Raw genomic sequence first — 15,041 nt, 5'->3', positions numbered from 1 at the left:
TGCAAGATATATTTGTTTTTATTTGCACTTAAATAAAAAAAAAAAAGCTATTTGAGTTTTTAAGATTAAAAAATTACACTGAAATAAAATTTTAAAATGGAGCCTCAATTGTCAGAAATAAACACATTAATTAAGACCTTATGGCTAGTGCTGGGAACCAGTATTAATTGTTCAGTAAAAAGTTAATTACAGTAATTATAACATTGCTTTAAAGTACTTTTACATCCTCTCAACTTTAATCTTCAAAAAAACAGAACAGGAATTACTATACCTTTTTATAGATGATAAAGTTCAAAATTATGAAGTTATAAGAAAAAGAAATTATGAATGACATTAGCAAATATGATAGCTGGGATCCCAATGGATCAAATTTTTTTTTTTTAAAAAAGCATAAAAACGGCTGGAGGTAAAGTCACAAGAACTGATTACAGCAAATAACCGAAAATAAATACAACTTAGTTTAAGAAGATAATGAGTATTTAGATCCAATGAAATTTCTGGAACAGAGTTCATAGTGAGAGTATATACCAGAATCACTCTGGAAGCTTTTTCAAAAAACATACATGCCCTGATCCCACCTGTGATCTGCTGAATAGATACAGAAATATTTAAAGCCCCGACATATTTCTGAAAAAGCCTTCCAAGCAATTCTAACACACTCCTGACTAAGAACCATCGCCCTAAAACACAAAGAAGCAGAAACAATGCACATATCCAGAGAAACCAATCCAAAAATTCATTACAAGTATGGCCTGGGTGACAAACCAGCCAGAGAAAATCTGATTTTTTTTTTTTTTTTAATTCTGATGACTTTAACTCTTCTTTCTCTCCCACTCTAAAAAGCTTAGCCAAATACAAGCAAGGGAAAAAGGCAGGAAGATAGGAATAGCCTTCAATCACACTGGTCTATTTTAAAGGTAAATTGTTTGCAAAATTACTATTTTAATTATCATTAGTAACATTTCTTACAATACGGCAAGCAAATGATAATACACTAAAGTGTCAACCACAGTTGAGAATAACTCACTGCAGAATCCATCTCTCTCTCAGAAGTACCGGAGAATACACTGAGAGCAAAAGGAGCAAACAGAGCTAACAATATACACTTTTCTAAGTATCACCTTCACTCACTTTGGGGAAAAAATAAGATCTATTTGTCGTTCCTCAAACCTAGGAACCCAACTGAATCATGGTGATAAGCTTCTTTACCTTAAACACACTTTTTCCATTTCTTCCTAATTATTAAATTTATAGTTACCTTTTCTCACATAGAATAGCATTTAATTAAAAGGGGCGATGAAAATTTAAGCCTATTACCACATGATAGAAAAAAGACTAACACAGAAGGTGCAAAAGAAGTCAAATGAAGGAAAAGTTATATCAAATAGGCAGAAGGACATATAGCCTATCTACTAAGAAATTTTTTATTTACCTTCTTTTCAGAATGTTTACTATCATTTAAGTGGACAAAGAAGAAAAGATACAGTCTCCAAACATCACTGTCAAATTCTTTTCCACTAGTTAAAAAATACAGAAAACCATTTCAAATTGTTTAAAAGTAAATGGACATTCACATATATTCTTGAAAGACTGTTTTTTTTTTTTTTGGTCTAGCATCTGTTCTAGTCTATTATAAGTTTTTAAGGTTTCACAGAATTCTAGAATGTCTAGATACCCAAACAATAACGAGTGCCAACTATCTCTAGTAGCTCCTGTTTCCTAGGGGTCTGAGGCTCCAAACAGCTCCACTACATAAGAAAACTAACATTAACGGGCATGAATTGTCTCTGTTGTTCCTCAAAACAAGATGCTGTGGTAGCTATTCCCATTTTTAAATCACAGAGTGGCAGAACTAGAATAAAACCAGGTTTGTTATGGGCTAAAGTCCACATTTATTCCAATATCTGAGGCTGACTCTCAAGTCTTAAGAATTCAAGTTAGGGAATTTTCAGATGAATATTTGATATACACAGCGTAAGGTAAATAAAAGATGTAAGAGTCTGACAACAGAAGATTCTGCTAGGGATCCCTGGGTGGCGCAGCGGTTTGGCGCCTGCCTTTGGCCCAGGGCGCGATCCTGGAGACCCCGGATCGAATCCCACGTCGGGCTCCCAGTGCATGGAGCCTGCTTCTCCCTCTGCCTGAGTCTCTGCCTCTCTCTCTCTCTCTCTCTCTCTCTCTCTCTGTGACTATCATAAATAAATAAAAAATTAAAAAAAAAAAAGAAAAAACAGAAGATTCTGCTAGACATTCCGTTGTGGTGGGGGGAGAAGGAATCTTGAAAAAAATTTCAACTTCCAGGATGAAAAAGTAGAGAAATAATTTTAAAATCTGTCCCAGATTACTCAGGTATTTAACCAACTTAAAAATAAATGACAGTATCAACTCATCTGTTCTGATTAAGACTGCTAGATTACAGGATGCCTATTTAAAAATGAATTAAAGAAATTTTTTTAGAGTAAGTATGTCCCCCATGCAAGTATTTGGGTCACGTGCCTACAGACCCAATCATATGCAGAGAACACGGAGGAGACAAGGCCGGAACACAAGGAAATTCTTCTGAGCCTCTAATAGTGTATTTGGGAAAGACACTACACACACCCCAGATGATCCCAATAATGATTCATCACGATTCCTCCCTAGCCATTTCACTCACTCATTCCCTTCACCCCATCATATATCACTTTAATTCTTTTATACAGGTAGCTGTTGTCTCCTACATTTTCAAGTGCGGCATTTCAGAAAAAGCCCTCATGTTTATAGTGTGTCGTCTCTACTTGAAAACAGTCATTTGCTTTAGTTGTCAATTCCTGCTTCCAATTCTATCGTTAAAGATTAAGCTCCATCACACCTACACTGATTTTTTTCCTCTTACTCAAGAGAAATACTTAAGTTCTCTTGAAATTCACACCACAGAGTTGGAAGTAGTGTGGTTTACAAAAATAATTTCTTCATGTACTTCCTATTATATGACAAAGCAGATCTATACTAAAGAAAATTGTGAATAAATATCAACTATCTAAATTTTAAAACATATTTTACCAAAGACAGTACTACTGATTAGTAAACAGAACTATGTGTGCCTAAGAACACTTTGCACTTTGTACTGGCACAAGGACGAGCTTTAATTCAGACATAAAATAGCTAATTTTACTTACATTAAACAATACAGAATTATAAATATAATAGAGTAATGACTGCCTACCCATTCCCTACATGAGACAGGGAACATTTTTGTTAACAATACCTGTTCTAATTAATTGTGTCAAAAGACAGAAATCAAAGTGTTAAAAAAAAAAAAAAAAGGCAGTAAAGAGAGCTTAATAGACCCCGGTCTGTGAAACCCTAAATAATTAATTTGATAATTTACCTAAACAAAATTTAGAATCATACTTACATACATATGATATATACACACATATATATTAAATTTCCAGTTACTCATGATACTTAAATAATTTTGCTAATGAGCCTCTGATCTGTTAACTTTTACATTCTACAGATAACATATTCAGCTACACATACCTATTTACATATGACATCCGGTAAGAAAAGAAGAAATGGTCTTAAGTGCCTGGTAATCAATAAAAATATTTTTTGAGGTTTTAATACTACCTTACTACAAGTAATCTAAGCTAGGCAACGATAACTAATTAAGCAAAGTTTTTTTCCTATTACTCTTTCGGTTTAACTACTGTTTCAAAACAGGAAAAGAATTTATAATTTACTGATGAGTCTTTTTCTCTAAGGCCTTTACAAGTGATTAAAAACAATACACCCAGACTCCTTTTTTAAAATTTCTTTGGCAGTTTTCATACAACTGAATTACAATTTAAATAACTTGTCATATTAAATACTCCCATTCTAATGCAACTCCAGAAAAGGAAAGAAAAAAAAAAAGATAATGATCCTACGACTTTTCATTCCTTTAAATTCTTTCCCCTTCAATTTAGGAAATCAGTCCTCACAATAGCACAAAATACAGTGCCATTCAACAAATTTAAATTGTATCACATCGCTGAATGATGGGGGCGGGGGCGGGTGGGGGGGGTCTTACCTTACCCTCTATGTAAATGGTTCTTTTAAAAGAATCACAGGTATTACACTCGTGCCACATATTAACGAAGTTTGGTTAACTTGCCAGCAGTCAGACTTTTCTTTTCTTTTTTTTTTTACTTATAATGCTCACCGTTCTCTCTGACTCTCATACAAAAAAAATCTCTGTCAACCAATAAATCAGCCAAATATCTCAGATCATCTTTGCCCTCTTCACCCTCTTCATCTCAACGTGCTTTTAAATGATAAATTGACAAAATTATCTGAAAGTTTGGGGTCACTGAAGTGGGTAAAGAGAAAGTTGAAATATTTTAAACTTGTATTCTCACATAAAAACCACAGACAAACCGAAATCAAATGTCATGTGAACCACCCCAATTTCCTTTTCGGCCTGCAGCAGCAGCTAATGGCATTGTTCTGCTCAATCTTCTTTTAAAAAAAAAAAAAAAAAAAAAAAAAGCTTTCTACTTCCTCTTCTCCAGACACCAGCCTCCGAGGGTCACCAAGCCAGGGTCTTGGGAGGGCGCGGAGGAAGCATAAACAAGCCCCCCCCCTTCAGCCTCCTGGCCCAGCGCTGAGCTCTATTGTAAGGCCTCCCTGCCTCGAAACCGCCCCATGAACCTTGCCAGAATCCTCTCCAAGGCCACCTCGAGCAGAGCCCGCTGGATTTACTTCCCTCTAGGTTACAGGCAGATCTAAACCCCGGCTGCATATCATATAATAATAATAATAATAACAATAACAGGAGGCTCCCTCCTCTGCCCTCCAACTTTTTTTTTTCTGGGTAAACTCGTCGTCCACTCCCCCTGCCCCCAAAGCAAGAGATCTACGCATCTATCTATAAACGGAAAATAAATTGTTACCTGAGTGATGCAAAGTTTTCATTGCTAACTCCTATTTGAAAGCCCGGACACTCCCCTGCCTTCCAACGAAGAAATTAAAAAAAAAAAAAAAAAAGATAACGTCTCCGTAAACCAGAAAGTACCCGCTTTAAAGTGGAAATCATCCACTCGGTTGAAACAACCTTTAGGACCAGGTAGGGCACCCCCGGGGGGGGCTCCTAACCGAGCCTCTCGGTGCCACTCGGTGCCACTGTCAGCACATCAGCGATCACCGGCTGGCACTTGATGAAATTGAAAAGAAAGAAAAGAAAGAAGAAGAAAAAAGAAAAGAAAAGAAAAGGAAAAAGAAAAGAAAAGAAGAAATAGAAGAAAAGGCAGAGCACTCCCTCCTGAGGTCTTCACTCCTGTTCTAAGACCTAAAGCCTGAGCAATTCAAATAAAAACCCATTTTGCAATACGTGACCTCTCGGTCCTCCCGGCGTGAGGTTCCCGGTAACTGCTCTGACCCTAAACCATCAGGGCGCCGGGACGCATCCTAACGGCCTCGGGTCACCGCCCGGGACTCGCATCTCGCACGCAAGCCGGGCCGCCCTCCCGAGGCCGACGACGCGCGGGCCGAGGCGACCCAAGGGCAGGGGCGCCCGCGCGCCCCGAGACCGCCGCGCCCCCCGCCGCCCCGAAAGCTCGGACCCGCGCCGCGGACACTCACCCGAGGCCATGGCTCCGCTCGCCGCGCCGCCCGCTCCAAGCGTCCAGACCCGAGGCCGCACGAGCAGCCCGCGTCGGTCCGGCGGCCGAGGGACTCTGCCGGCGGGCCCCCCGGTGCCCCTGACCACCCCCGGGGCCTCCTCCTCCTTCCCGCCCTCCTCGGGGCTTTGCGGCTCACACCCTCCCACCCCCTGAGCGCTCGCGTCCGGGATCGCCGGCTGCGCCCGTCCGGCGTGCGGGAGCCAGGCGCAGGGGGCGGAGCGCCGCGACAGCCGAGCGCCCGCCGCGGCCCGGAGGCTGAGGCCGCCCGGCGGGAGGGGAATTTCCCGCGACTGACGTAGGCCCCCCCGGCCCCCCCGCCCGCCCGCCGCGCGCACGCCCCGCCCCCTCCGCGCGCCCCGCCACGCCCCCTGCGGCCCGGGGGGCTCCGCGACTGGGTCGGGGCCGCGGGGGGAGGCGGGAGCTTCGGGAGCGCGGGGGACGCCGGGAGCCGGGCGGTGACGGTCCCGAGCGTGCGAAAGCCGCCGGCTGCGGAGAAATCCCCCTCCTCCAGGTGGTTCGGAGGCGCGTGGCTTAAAGTTCAGGAGCGGGTGGGAGGGTGCGCTGACGTGCCGGGGGGCCGGCCGCTGGGAGCGGGGGGGCGGGCCGGGCGGCGGGGGGGGCGGCTCTCCCGGGGCGGCGGCGCGGGGGGGCGCGGGGAGGGAGGAGAGCGGGCGCGAGGCGGGGGGGGGGGGGCGGCGGGCCGGGGTTTTCAATGGGTGGTTCCCCCTCTTCCCAATTTCGTACATGCAAATCTCCGCCCCCGCGCCGCGCGGACGTCCCGGTGAGCCCTGGCGGGGAAGTGCGGAAGCCGCGGCGTCGCCTCTGTTCTTCTGTGATGCGCAGATTTGCATTTGGGGACCCCCGCCGCCGGATCGCCCCCCGCCCCCATTCTGCCTCCGCCGGCGGAGGTTCTGTCTGCTTCACCTGCGGCAGCTCTTGAGGCTCTGGAAGAGCCGCCCTGCGAGTTGGGTGCCTCGTACGCGCTGTGCTTGGTGAAGGAGACGCCGTCCGGGATCTGACGGATAGACTCCCACGGGGAAGGGGATAGACTCCCACGGGGAAGGGGGTGGGGAGGGGATAGACTCCCACGGGGAAGGGGGGGGAGGGGGATAGACTCCCACGGGGAAGGGGGTGGGGAGGGGATAGACTCCCACGGGGAAGGGGGTGGGGAGGGGATAGACTCCCACGGGGAAGGGGGGGGGGGGGGATAGACTCCCACGGGGAAGGGGGTGGGGAGGGGATAGACTCCCACGGGGAAGGGGGTGGGGAGGGGATAGACTCCCACGGGGAAGGGGGGAGGGGGATAGACTCCCACGGGGAAGGGGGTGGGGAGGGGATAGACTCCCACGGGGAAGGGGGTGGGGAGGGGATAGACTCCCACGGGGAAGGGGGGAGGGGGATAGACTCCCACGGGGAAGGGGGTGGGGAGGGGATAGACTCCCACGGGGAAGGGGGGAGGGGGATAGACTCCCACGGGGAAAGGGGAGGGGGAGGGCGATAGATTCCCACGGGGAAGGGGGAGGGGGATAGATTCCCACGGGGAAGGGGGTGGGGACGGGGATAGACTCCCACGGGGAAAGGGGTCGGCAGGGGGACGAAAGTCGAGTGTGCTGAGTTATCCGTGATAACTTCGTTACACCTCCTGTGTGTCCAGCTACCTCATGTTTAGACGTGTTATTCCGATTTTGTAGATGATGTAATAGGGGTTCAGAGAAGTTAAGTAATCCGTCAGAGGAAAAAAAAAAAAAAAAGGTAATATTTCAGAGAAGTGAAATTCTAGCAAAAAAAAAAAAAAGAAAAGAAAAGCACAGTTTAAATCCATGTTCTCTCCACTCTGCCTTGCTGCCCAGAACAACTGTGGAGAGGGAATGCGGATCGCCAGCCGGCTGTACAAATGCAGAAACTGGAGGACCCAGTTCGGGGAAATTATAAAAAAACAAACAAAAACCTCCTAATATAAAAACCCTCCACGAAACGTGGAAAACACTGAGACCGTGTTATCGAATGAGCATGGAAACATGCCAGTGATGCACTGACGAGATTATAAAAAACCAAAACGAAACAAGTCTCATTTGTTTAGGGAGCCAGGCAGATAAAATCCACGACGGCACCTGCTGTCTTTATCCAAAAGAAAAAATAATACGAAGTTACATCTGGAAGCCAAAAGCTGAGGTTTAAATTCCTATGAAGACTGGGTGGTGTGGTGCCCTCCTCCTTGATACTTGCATTTCAAAGAAGGGAACTTCAAGACCCTCTATGAAAGACCATGGTTGTGGGTGGGGGGGTGCGGATTCAAAATTGTTAAGAGACTTATTTAGCTTCCCCTCCCCTAAGATTTTATTTATTTGAGAGTGAGGGAGCGAGAGCGCGAGCAGGGGCAAAGGGAGAGGGAGGGGCAAGCTCCCCTCTGAGCAGGACCCTGAAATCAGGAAGGAAGGCAAGTCACTCAACCAATCGAGCCACCCAGGCACCCCTTATGTAGCTTTTTAAAAGGTGTGCACACATCCCAAAGAAAGAAGTCGTTTACAATTTCGATTTTTCTAAGAAAGAAAAGAAGATGAAGTTTCTTGTCTTTTTCGGTGCCAGGGAAAATTTTTGATTTACCTTTTTAATTTAATGTTTTAGACCCATTCAACCCCCAATATCAAAGCTGTAAGGGAGAACCGAGCAGAGATACTTAAGAATCCACGAGGAAGGGAAGCCTGGGTGGCTCAGTGGTTGAGCATCTGCCTTTGGCTCAGGGCTTGGGCCCTTGGTCCCGGGATTGAGTCCTGCGTCGGGCTCCCTGCACTGAGCCTGCTTCTCCCTCTGCCTGTGTCTCTGCCTCTCTCTCTGTGTCTCTCATGAATAAATAAATAGAATCTTAAAAAAAAAAAAAAATCCACGAGGAAGGTGAACGACAAATAGGAACAGAAAATATTTCGTGTGCATTTGTTTATATTTCACCTCCTAGAAACTGATTGGTCTTAGGTAGCTCTTGAACTTAATAGGGGATAACGTTTGTTCAGAGTGCTGGAGCAAACCATCCATCCTAGCTGCAGACTGCAGACCTGTTCTAAAACCACTCCAATCTATAAAATCACAAGTTGCATCTAAAGAGATTTAGTGAAACTACAGAATTTTGAACCAATTAAGTTTTATCTTCTGTTTGTCAAAGACTCGGACTTATTTAAATCTCACTCATAGAACAGCATATTTGTATTTACTTCCAGGGCTATTTTTGCCACATAACTAAGCTATTGGCATTATTATTTCACCTTATTTTATTTATAAAATAGAGAAGGAGAGAGTGGCCAAGAGAGCATGAACACGGGGAGGGGCAGAGGGAGAGGGAGAAGCAGCCTCCCCACTGAGCTGGGAGCCCAATGCTGGGCTCCATCCCAGGACCGGGGGATCATGACCTGAGCCAAAGGCAGATGCTTAACCCACTGAACCACTCAGGTGCCCCTATCTCACCTCTTTAAGGTTTTTTTTTTTTTTTTAAACCCTTTCACTATTTATTTTTAAGATTTTATTTATTTATTGAGGGAGAGTATACATACATGAGTGCCAGCGAGGCCAGGGGCAGGGCAAGCAGAGGGGAAGTAGAGAGAGAACCCCAAGCAGACTCCACGCTCGATCCCATGACCCGGAGATCACGACCTTAGCCAAAACTACGAGTCAGAAGCCCAACCAGCTGAGCCACCCAGGCGCCCCTTTATTTTATTTTCTTTTTTAAAGATTTATTTATTTATGTATGTATTTATTTTAGAAAGAGAGGAAGCACAAGCCAGGGGCGAGGGAGAGAGAGTAAGAGAAGCAGACTCTCTGCTGAGCTCTGAACCTGACTTGGAGCTCAGTCTCACCAACCTGGGACCATGACTTGAGCCAAAACCAAGAGTCAGATGCGTAACCAACTGAGCCACTCAAGCAACTCCCTCACTGTTGTGTTTTGTTTGTCTTTTTAAGATTTTATTTATTCATGAGAGACCCAGAGAGAGAGAGAGAGAGAGGCAGAGGGAGGGAGAAGCAGGCTCCATGCAGGGAGCCCGACGTGGGACTTGATCCTGGGTCTCCAGGATCACGCCCTGGGCTGTAGGTGACACTAAACCGCTGAGCCACCTGGGCTGTCCCTCTCACTGTTTTTTAAAGTAAGCTGAACCTCCTTTTGAAAGATTTGAGTCCACATCTGAAAAATGTGAAAATATTTTAGTTGTACGGGATACGTTTAATTTTTAAAAAAAGAAAGGTTAGATGAGGTGATGGATGGACTAAAACCCACAAAGGTAAGTAGTGATTTTTGACCAGGGGGGACTTAAAGAGTTTATCGCTGTAGAGATGATAAGCCGCTAGTTGTTGAGGTTTATAGAAAAGAATAGCACATGTTTTTCCTTAAGGGCCCCAGTTGTTGTTAGTGTTTAGTTTGACAAATAGCTACTCTGTGCCAGATGCTCCTCTATTGGGAGCCCCATATTCCTTGTACCATTCCTGTCTAACCAACAGGTTAGGAAGTTGGGAGCTATCTGACTTTCAGCTTCTCCCACTTAACCCATAACATCCAGTCACCAAGTCCTGCAGATTTTACCAATAAAAAAATATGAATCCATTTCTTCTTCATTGCCATTGTCCATTTTGATATCTTCATCATATCTCACCTAAACTCCTGGAATGGTCTCCTATTTTGCCCACTTACACTTTCGTTCCTTTTGAAAGCCGTTCAAACCTATTCAAATCCATTGTTGCTTGAGTCTTCTGTGAATGCACATCAGACCTCTTTCTTCAGCCTAACCTTCAGTATTCCATGCCTTGCACTTTAACACCACATTGAACTTCTTTCTCCGTAGCTTCTCGTGCTCCGTAAGCCACGCTGTTTTCTTACCCATCTGCCTTTACTCTTACTTTCCCTTCTAGGCAGAACATGGAGTGAAACATGAACATGGATTGAAAGACTTAATATTGTTTAAGTGACAGTTTTCCCCAAATTAATCTATTGGCTCAATGAAACCCAGTTGAAACCCCAGCATACTGTTGTTGGAATGGACAAGGTGGTTCTCAAATTTATATAAAATTTCCAAGGTCCTGGACTAGCCAAGCCAATAGTGAAGAATAAAACTGAAGAGTGTACATTACCAGATGTCAAAATTTATTATAAAACTACGGAAATTGGGGATCCCTGGGTGGCTCAGCAGTTCAGCACCTGCCTTTGGCCCAGGGTGTGATCCTGGAGTCCCGGGATCAAGTGCCGTGTCGGGCTCCGGGCATGGAGCCTGCTTCTGCTTCTCCCTCTGCCTGTCTCTGTCTCTCTCTCTCTCTCTCTCTTTCTCTCTCTCTTTCTCTGTCTATCATGAATAAATAAATAAAATCTCTAAAAAAAAACTACAGAAATTAAGACAGTATGATACTGGTACAAGTTTAGACAAATAGAATAATGGTCTGGATTAGAAAATCTAGAAACTAGAGCCATACATGTACAGTCTGTTGTTTATAACAGTCTCCACTGTGGTATGTGGGGGGAAAGGAGGCCTTTTCATTTACTCGTGCTGGGACAAATCTGTCATCTGGAAAATAATAAAAGCTGATGCCAACCTTACACCATACCCAAAATATTACTTAAAATGGATCATAGACCTAAATGTGAACAGCAAAATAATAAAACTTTGAGAAGAAAACATAGAATACCTTCATGACCTTAAGGTAAGGACTTTGAACATCATACAATAAGCAATAACTGGCAAAAAGATAGATAAATTGGACTTAATTAAAATTAACTAACAGACACCACTAAGAATAAAAAGGCAGGCCATGTACTGGGAGAAGATACTTGGCAACAATACATGTGGTAAAGAATTCTGTGGCATCTGTGAAGTTACTTTGCTCAGAGCTCCCTTCTAGAGAGGCTCTACCTCAGCTTGCAAGTGAAGGCCACGTTTCCTTGGAAGCACCTATCCAATTATGAACACAGTTGTGGGACAAAGGCTCGCTATTTCTAGCCAGTACAGGACTTCTCTATGGGGAGTCATGTCAGAACTCCTTATTGGGCTGGCTGAGAATTTCTTAGACATGCATGCCAGTCTGATTCTATTCCTACCCAGTTCTCTTTCCATTTCCCTTTTCACAGGTGTCAGAACTGTATCTGAAGACTCTTCCTGCCTATTCCTTCTCTCTCTCCCCATTATATTTCATAGGTATTACCCTGAATATATCCCTTGCATTGATCATTTCATATTGGTATCTGCCTCCCCCAGGACCCAGCTGATCTACTCATTCACTCTAAAAATCAGTAAGAAAAAGATAACTCAACTTTTTAAGTAAGGAAAAAACTCCGAAAGGCACTTTACAAAAGAGGATCACCAAATGACTAATAAGCGTATAAAACGGTGCTCAGTCAAAAGGGAAATGTGTACAAAAATCATAATAAAATATTGCTACACCTTCATCAGAATGGCTAAAATTAAAAGGACGATACCAAGTGTTTGTGAGAATGTGAAACAAATGGAATTCCCTTAAATTTTTTGTGGGAATATAAATTGGTACAATAACTTCGGAAAATTGGTAGTACCTACTAATCCTAAAATAATAAGTATCGTATGTTCCAAGAGTACCACTCTTAGATATATACCTAACAGAAATAAGTACTTTTTTATCAAAACGTGGGTGAGAATATTGAAGGCATCTTTATTCTACACGGCAATATGAAAACAAATGTTCATCAACAACAGAATACATAAACTGTTATATTCATACCATGGATTTCTCTCCAGTTATAAAAAGGAATGTATTATTGCCACAGAACAACACGGATGAATCTTATAAATGAAAATCTACACACAAAAGAGTACATACCATATGACTCCATTCATAAGTGTGCCTTGGAGATACTATGGATTTGGTTCCAGACAACCACAATAAAGCAAATACTGCAATAAAGTGAGTCAAATTTTTCAGTTTCCCAGTGCACATCAAAGTTATGTTTGTGTTATTCTGTAGTTTATTAAATATGCAATACCATTATATCTTTAAAAAAAACAATGTAAGGTGGGTGGGGGTTGGGGTGACTGGGTGACAGGCACTGAGGGGGGCACTTGACAGGATGAGCACTGGGTGTTAGGCTATATGTTGGCAAATTGAACTCCAATAATTTTTTTTTTTTTAAACCCAGTGTATATACCTTACTTTAAAAATGCTTTGTTGCTAAGAATACTACCATGAGAACTTTCAGTAAGTTGAAATCTTTTTGCTGGTGGAGGATCGTACTTTGATGTTACGAGCTGCTGATTAATCAGAGGGGTGGTTGTTGAAGGTTGGGGTGGCTCTGGTAATTTCTAAAAATAAGACAATAATGAAGTTTGCCACATTGATGGGCTCTTCCTTTCATGAATGATTTCTCTGTAACGTGCAGTGGTGTTTGAGAGCATTTTACCCACAGTAGAACTTTGAAAATTGGGAGTCCGTCTTCTCAAACCCTGACACCGATTTATCAACTAAGTTTATTTTATATTCTTAATCTTTTGTTGTTCTTCAGCAGTCTTCATGGCATCTTCATCAGGAGTAGAATCCATCTCGAGAAACTACTTTCTTTGCTCATCCTTAAAAAGCAACTCCTCATCCGTTAGAGTTCTACCATGAGACTGCAGCATTTAGTTACATCTTCAGGCTTCACATCCAGTTCTGCTATTTTCACCACATCTGCAGTTCCTTCCTACGTTGATGTCTTGAACCTCTCAAACTCTTCCATGAGGATTGGAATAAACTTCTTCCAAACTCATGTTAATGTTGATATTTTGAGCTCTCCCCATGTATCATGAATATTCTTAATGGCATCTAGAGATTCATCCTTTCTAGAAGCTTTTCAATTTACTTTGCCCATATCCATCAAGGGAATCACTATCTGTGGCAGCAGTTGCCTTACAAAATGTATTTTTTAAATCTTTTTATTTAAAAAAATGTAAATTGAAGTATAATTGACACACAATGTCATAGTAGTTTCAGGTGTACGACATAGTGATTCAACAATTATATATGTTACAAAATGCTCGCTGTAAGTATAATTACCATCTGCCACCATACCAAGTTATCACAGTATTTCTAACTGTATTCCCTATGCTGTACTTTTCATCCTCATGGCTTATTTATTTTATAACTGGAAGTTTGTAACTCTTAATCCCCATTCCCTATTTGGCCCATCCCCACAGTCCCCTCCCCTCGGGCAACCATAAGTTTGGTCTCTGTATTTACAATATGTCTCTGCTTTTGTTTGTTCATTTGCCTTGCTTTTTAGACACGTATAAGTGAAATCATGGGGTTTGTCTTTTTCTGACTTATTTTGCTTAGCATAATACTCTTTCTATGCATCCATGTTGCAAATGGCAAGATTTCATTTTTTTTTTTAATGACTCAGTAATACACCATTGTCTATACTACATCTTGTGTCCATTCCTCTACTGTTGGGCACTTAAGTTGCTTCCATATCTTGGCTATTGTACATAGTGCTGCAGGAAATATAGAGATGCATGTATCTTTTCAAATTAGTGTTTTGTTATCTTCAGATAAATACCCAGAAGAGGAATTACTAGATCATATGATATTTCTAAATTTTTTGAGAAACTTTCATACTGTTTTCCATAGTGGATGTACCAGTTTACATTTCCACTAATAGTGCCTGAGCATTCCTTTCCCTCTGCATCCTTGCCAACACTTATTTCTTGGTTAGTTGTTTTTTGGGGTTTTTTTGGGGGGGGGAGGGGGGACTAGCTATTCTGACATGTGTGAGGTAATATTGTGGTTTTGATTTGCATTTCCCTGATGATTAGTGATGTTGAGCATCTTTTCATGTGTCTACTGGCCGTCTGCATGTCTGCTTTGGAAAAATACCTGTTCAGATCCTGCGCTCATTATTTAATCAGATTTTTTTTTTTTTTTTGGTTGTATGAGTTCCTTTTATGTTTTGGCTATTAACCCCTTATCAGATATATCATTTGCAAATATTTTCTTCCATTCTATAGATTGCCTTTTCATTTTGTTGATGGTTTCCTTTGCTGTGCAAAGGCATTTTAGTTTGATGTGGCCCCAATTGTTTATTTTTGCTTGTTTCTTTTACCTGAGGAGACATCCTGAAAAATATTGCTGAGGCCAGTGTCCCAAGAGACGTTTTCTTTTAGAAGATTTATGATTCATTTTAAGTCTTACCTTTAGGTCTTTAATCCACTTTGAGTTTGTATGGTATAAGAATGTGGTTCAGTTTCATTTTTTTTCAAGTAGCTGTCCAGTTTTATCAAACCATTTATTGAAGAGACTGTCTTTCCTTCATTGTATATTCTTGCCTTCATTGTCATAGATTAATTGACCCTATAATTGCACCTGACCCTATAAATTCATTGTATATTTTTCCCTCCTTTGTCATAGATCAATTGACCC

The 15,041-nt window shown here is 42.7% G+C and overlaps 1 protein-coding gene and 1 long non-coding RNA gene across 8 annotated transcripts in view; one reads left to right on the top strand and one right to left on the bottom strand.

The window, feature by feature from the left end:
* REL (REL proto-oncogene, NF-kB subunit) overlaps positions 1-5,824 on the bottom strand; it is a 43,663-nt gene extending 37,839 nt beyond the window's left edge. For 5 of the 7 annotated variants that reach the window (XM_038551341.1, XM_038551342.1, XM_038551340.1 and 2 more), the window contains exon 1: positions 5,608-5,824. In XM_038551341.1, the coding sequence (XP_038407269.1) occupies positions 5,608-5,617 (10 nt within the window). In that variant the 5' untranslated portion in view covers positions 5,618-5,824. Of the gene's footprint in view, positions 1-1,432; positions 1,589-5,361; positions 5,492-5,607 lie in introns of those variants that run through there. The other 2 variants (XM_038551339.1, XM_038551338.1) reach the window with 2 other exon arrangements.
* Positions 5,825-10,942: 5,118 nt separating this feature from the next.
* On the top strand, positions 10,943-13,392 carry LOC119873691. The gene is made up of 2 exons (XR_005366099.1): positions 10,943-12,554; positions 13,150-13,392. It is a non-coding gene; the product is annotated as an uncharacterized LOC119873691 (long non-coding RNA).
* Positions 13,393-15,041: the final 1,649 nt, after the last annotated feature.

This window comes from Canis lupus, chromosome 10 (genome assembly GCF_011100685.1).
Source record: "Canis lupus familiaris isolate Mischka breed German Shepherd chromosome 10, alternate assembly UU_Cfam_GSD_1.0, whole genome shotgun sequence".
NCBI lineage: Eukaryota > Metazoa > Chordata > Mammalia > Carnivora > Canidae > Canis > Canis lupus.
This window is presented reverse-complemented; position numbering and strand designations above follow the sequence as displayed.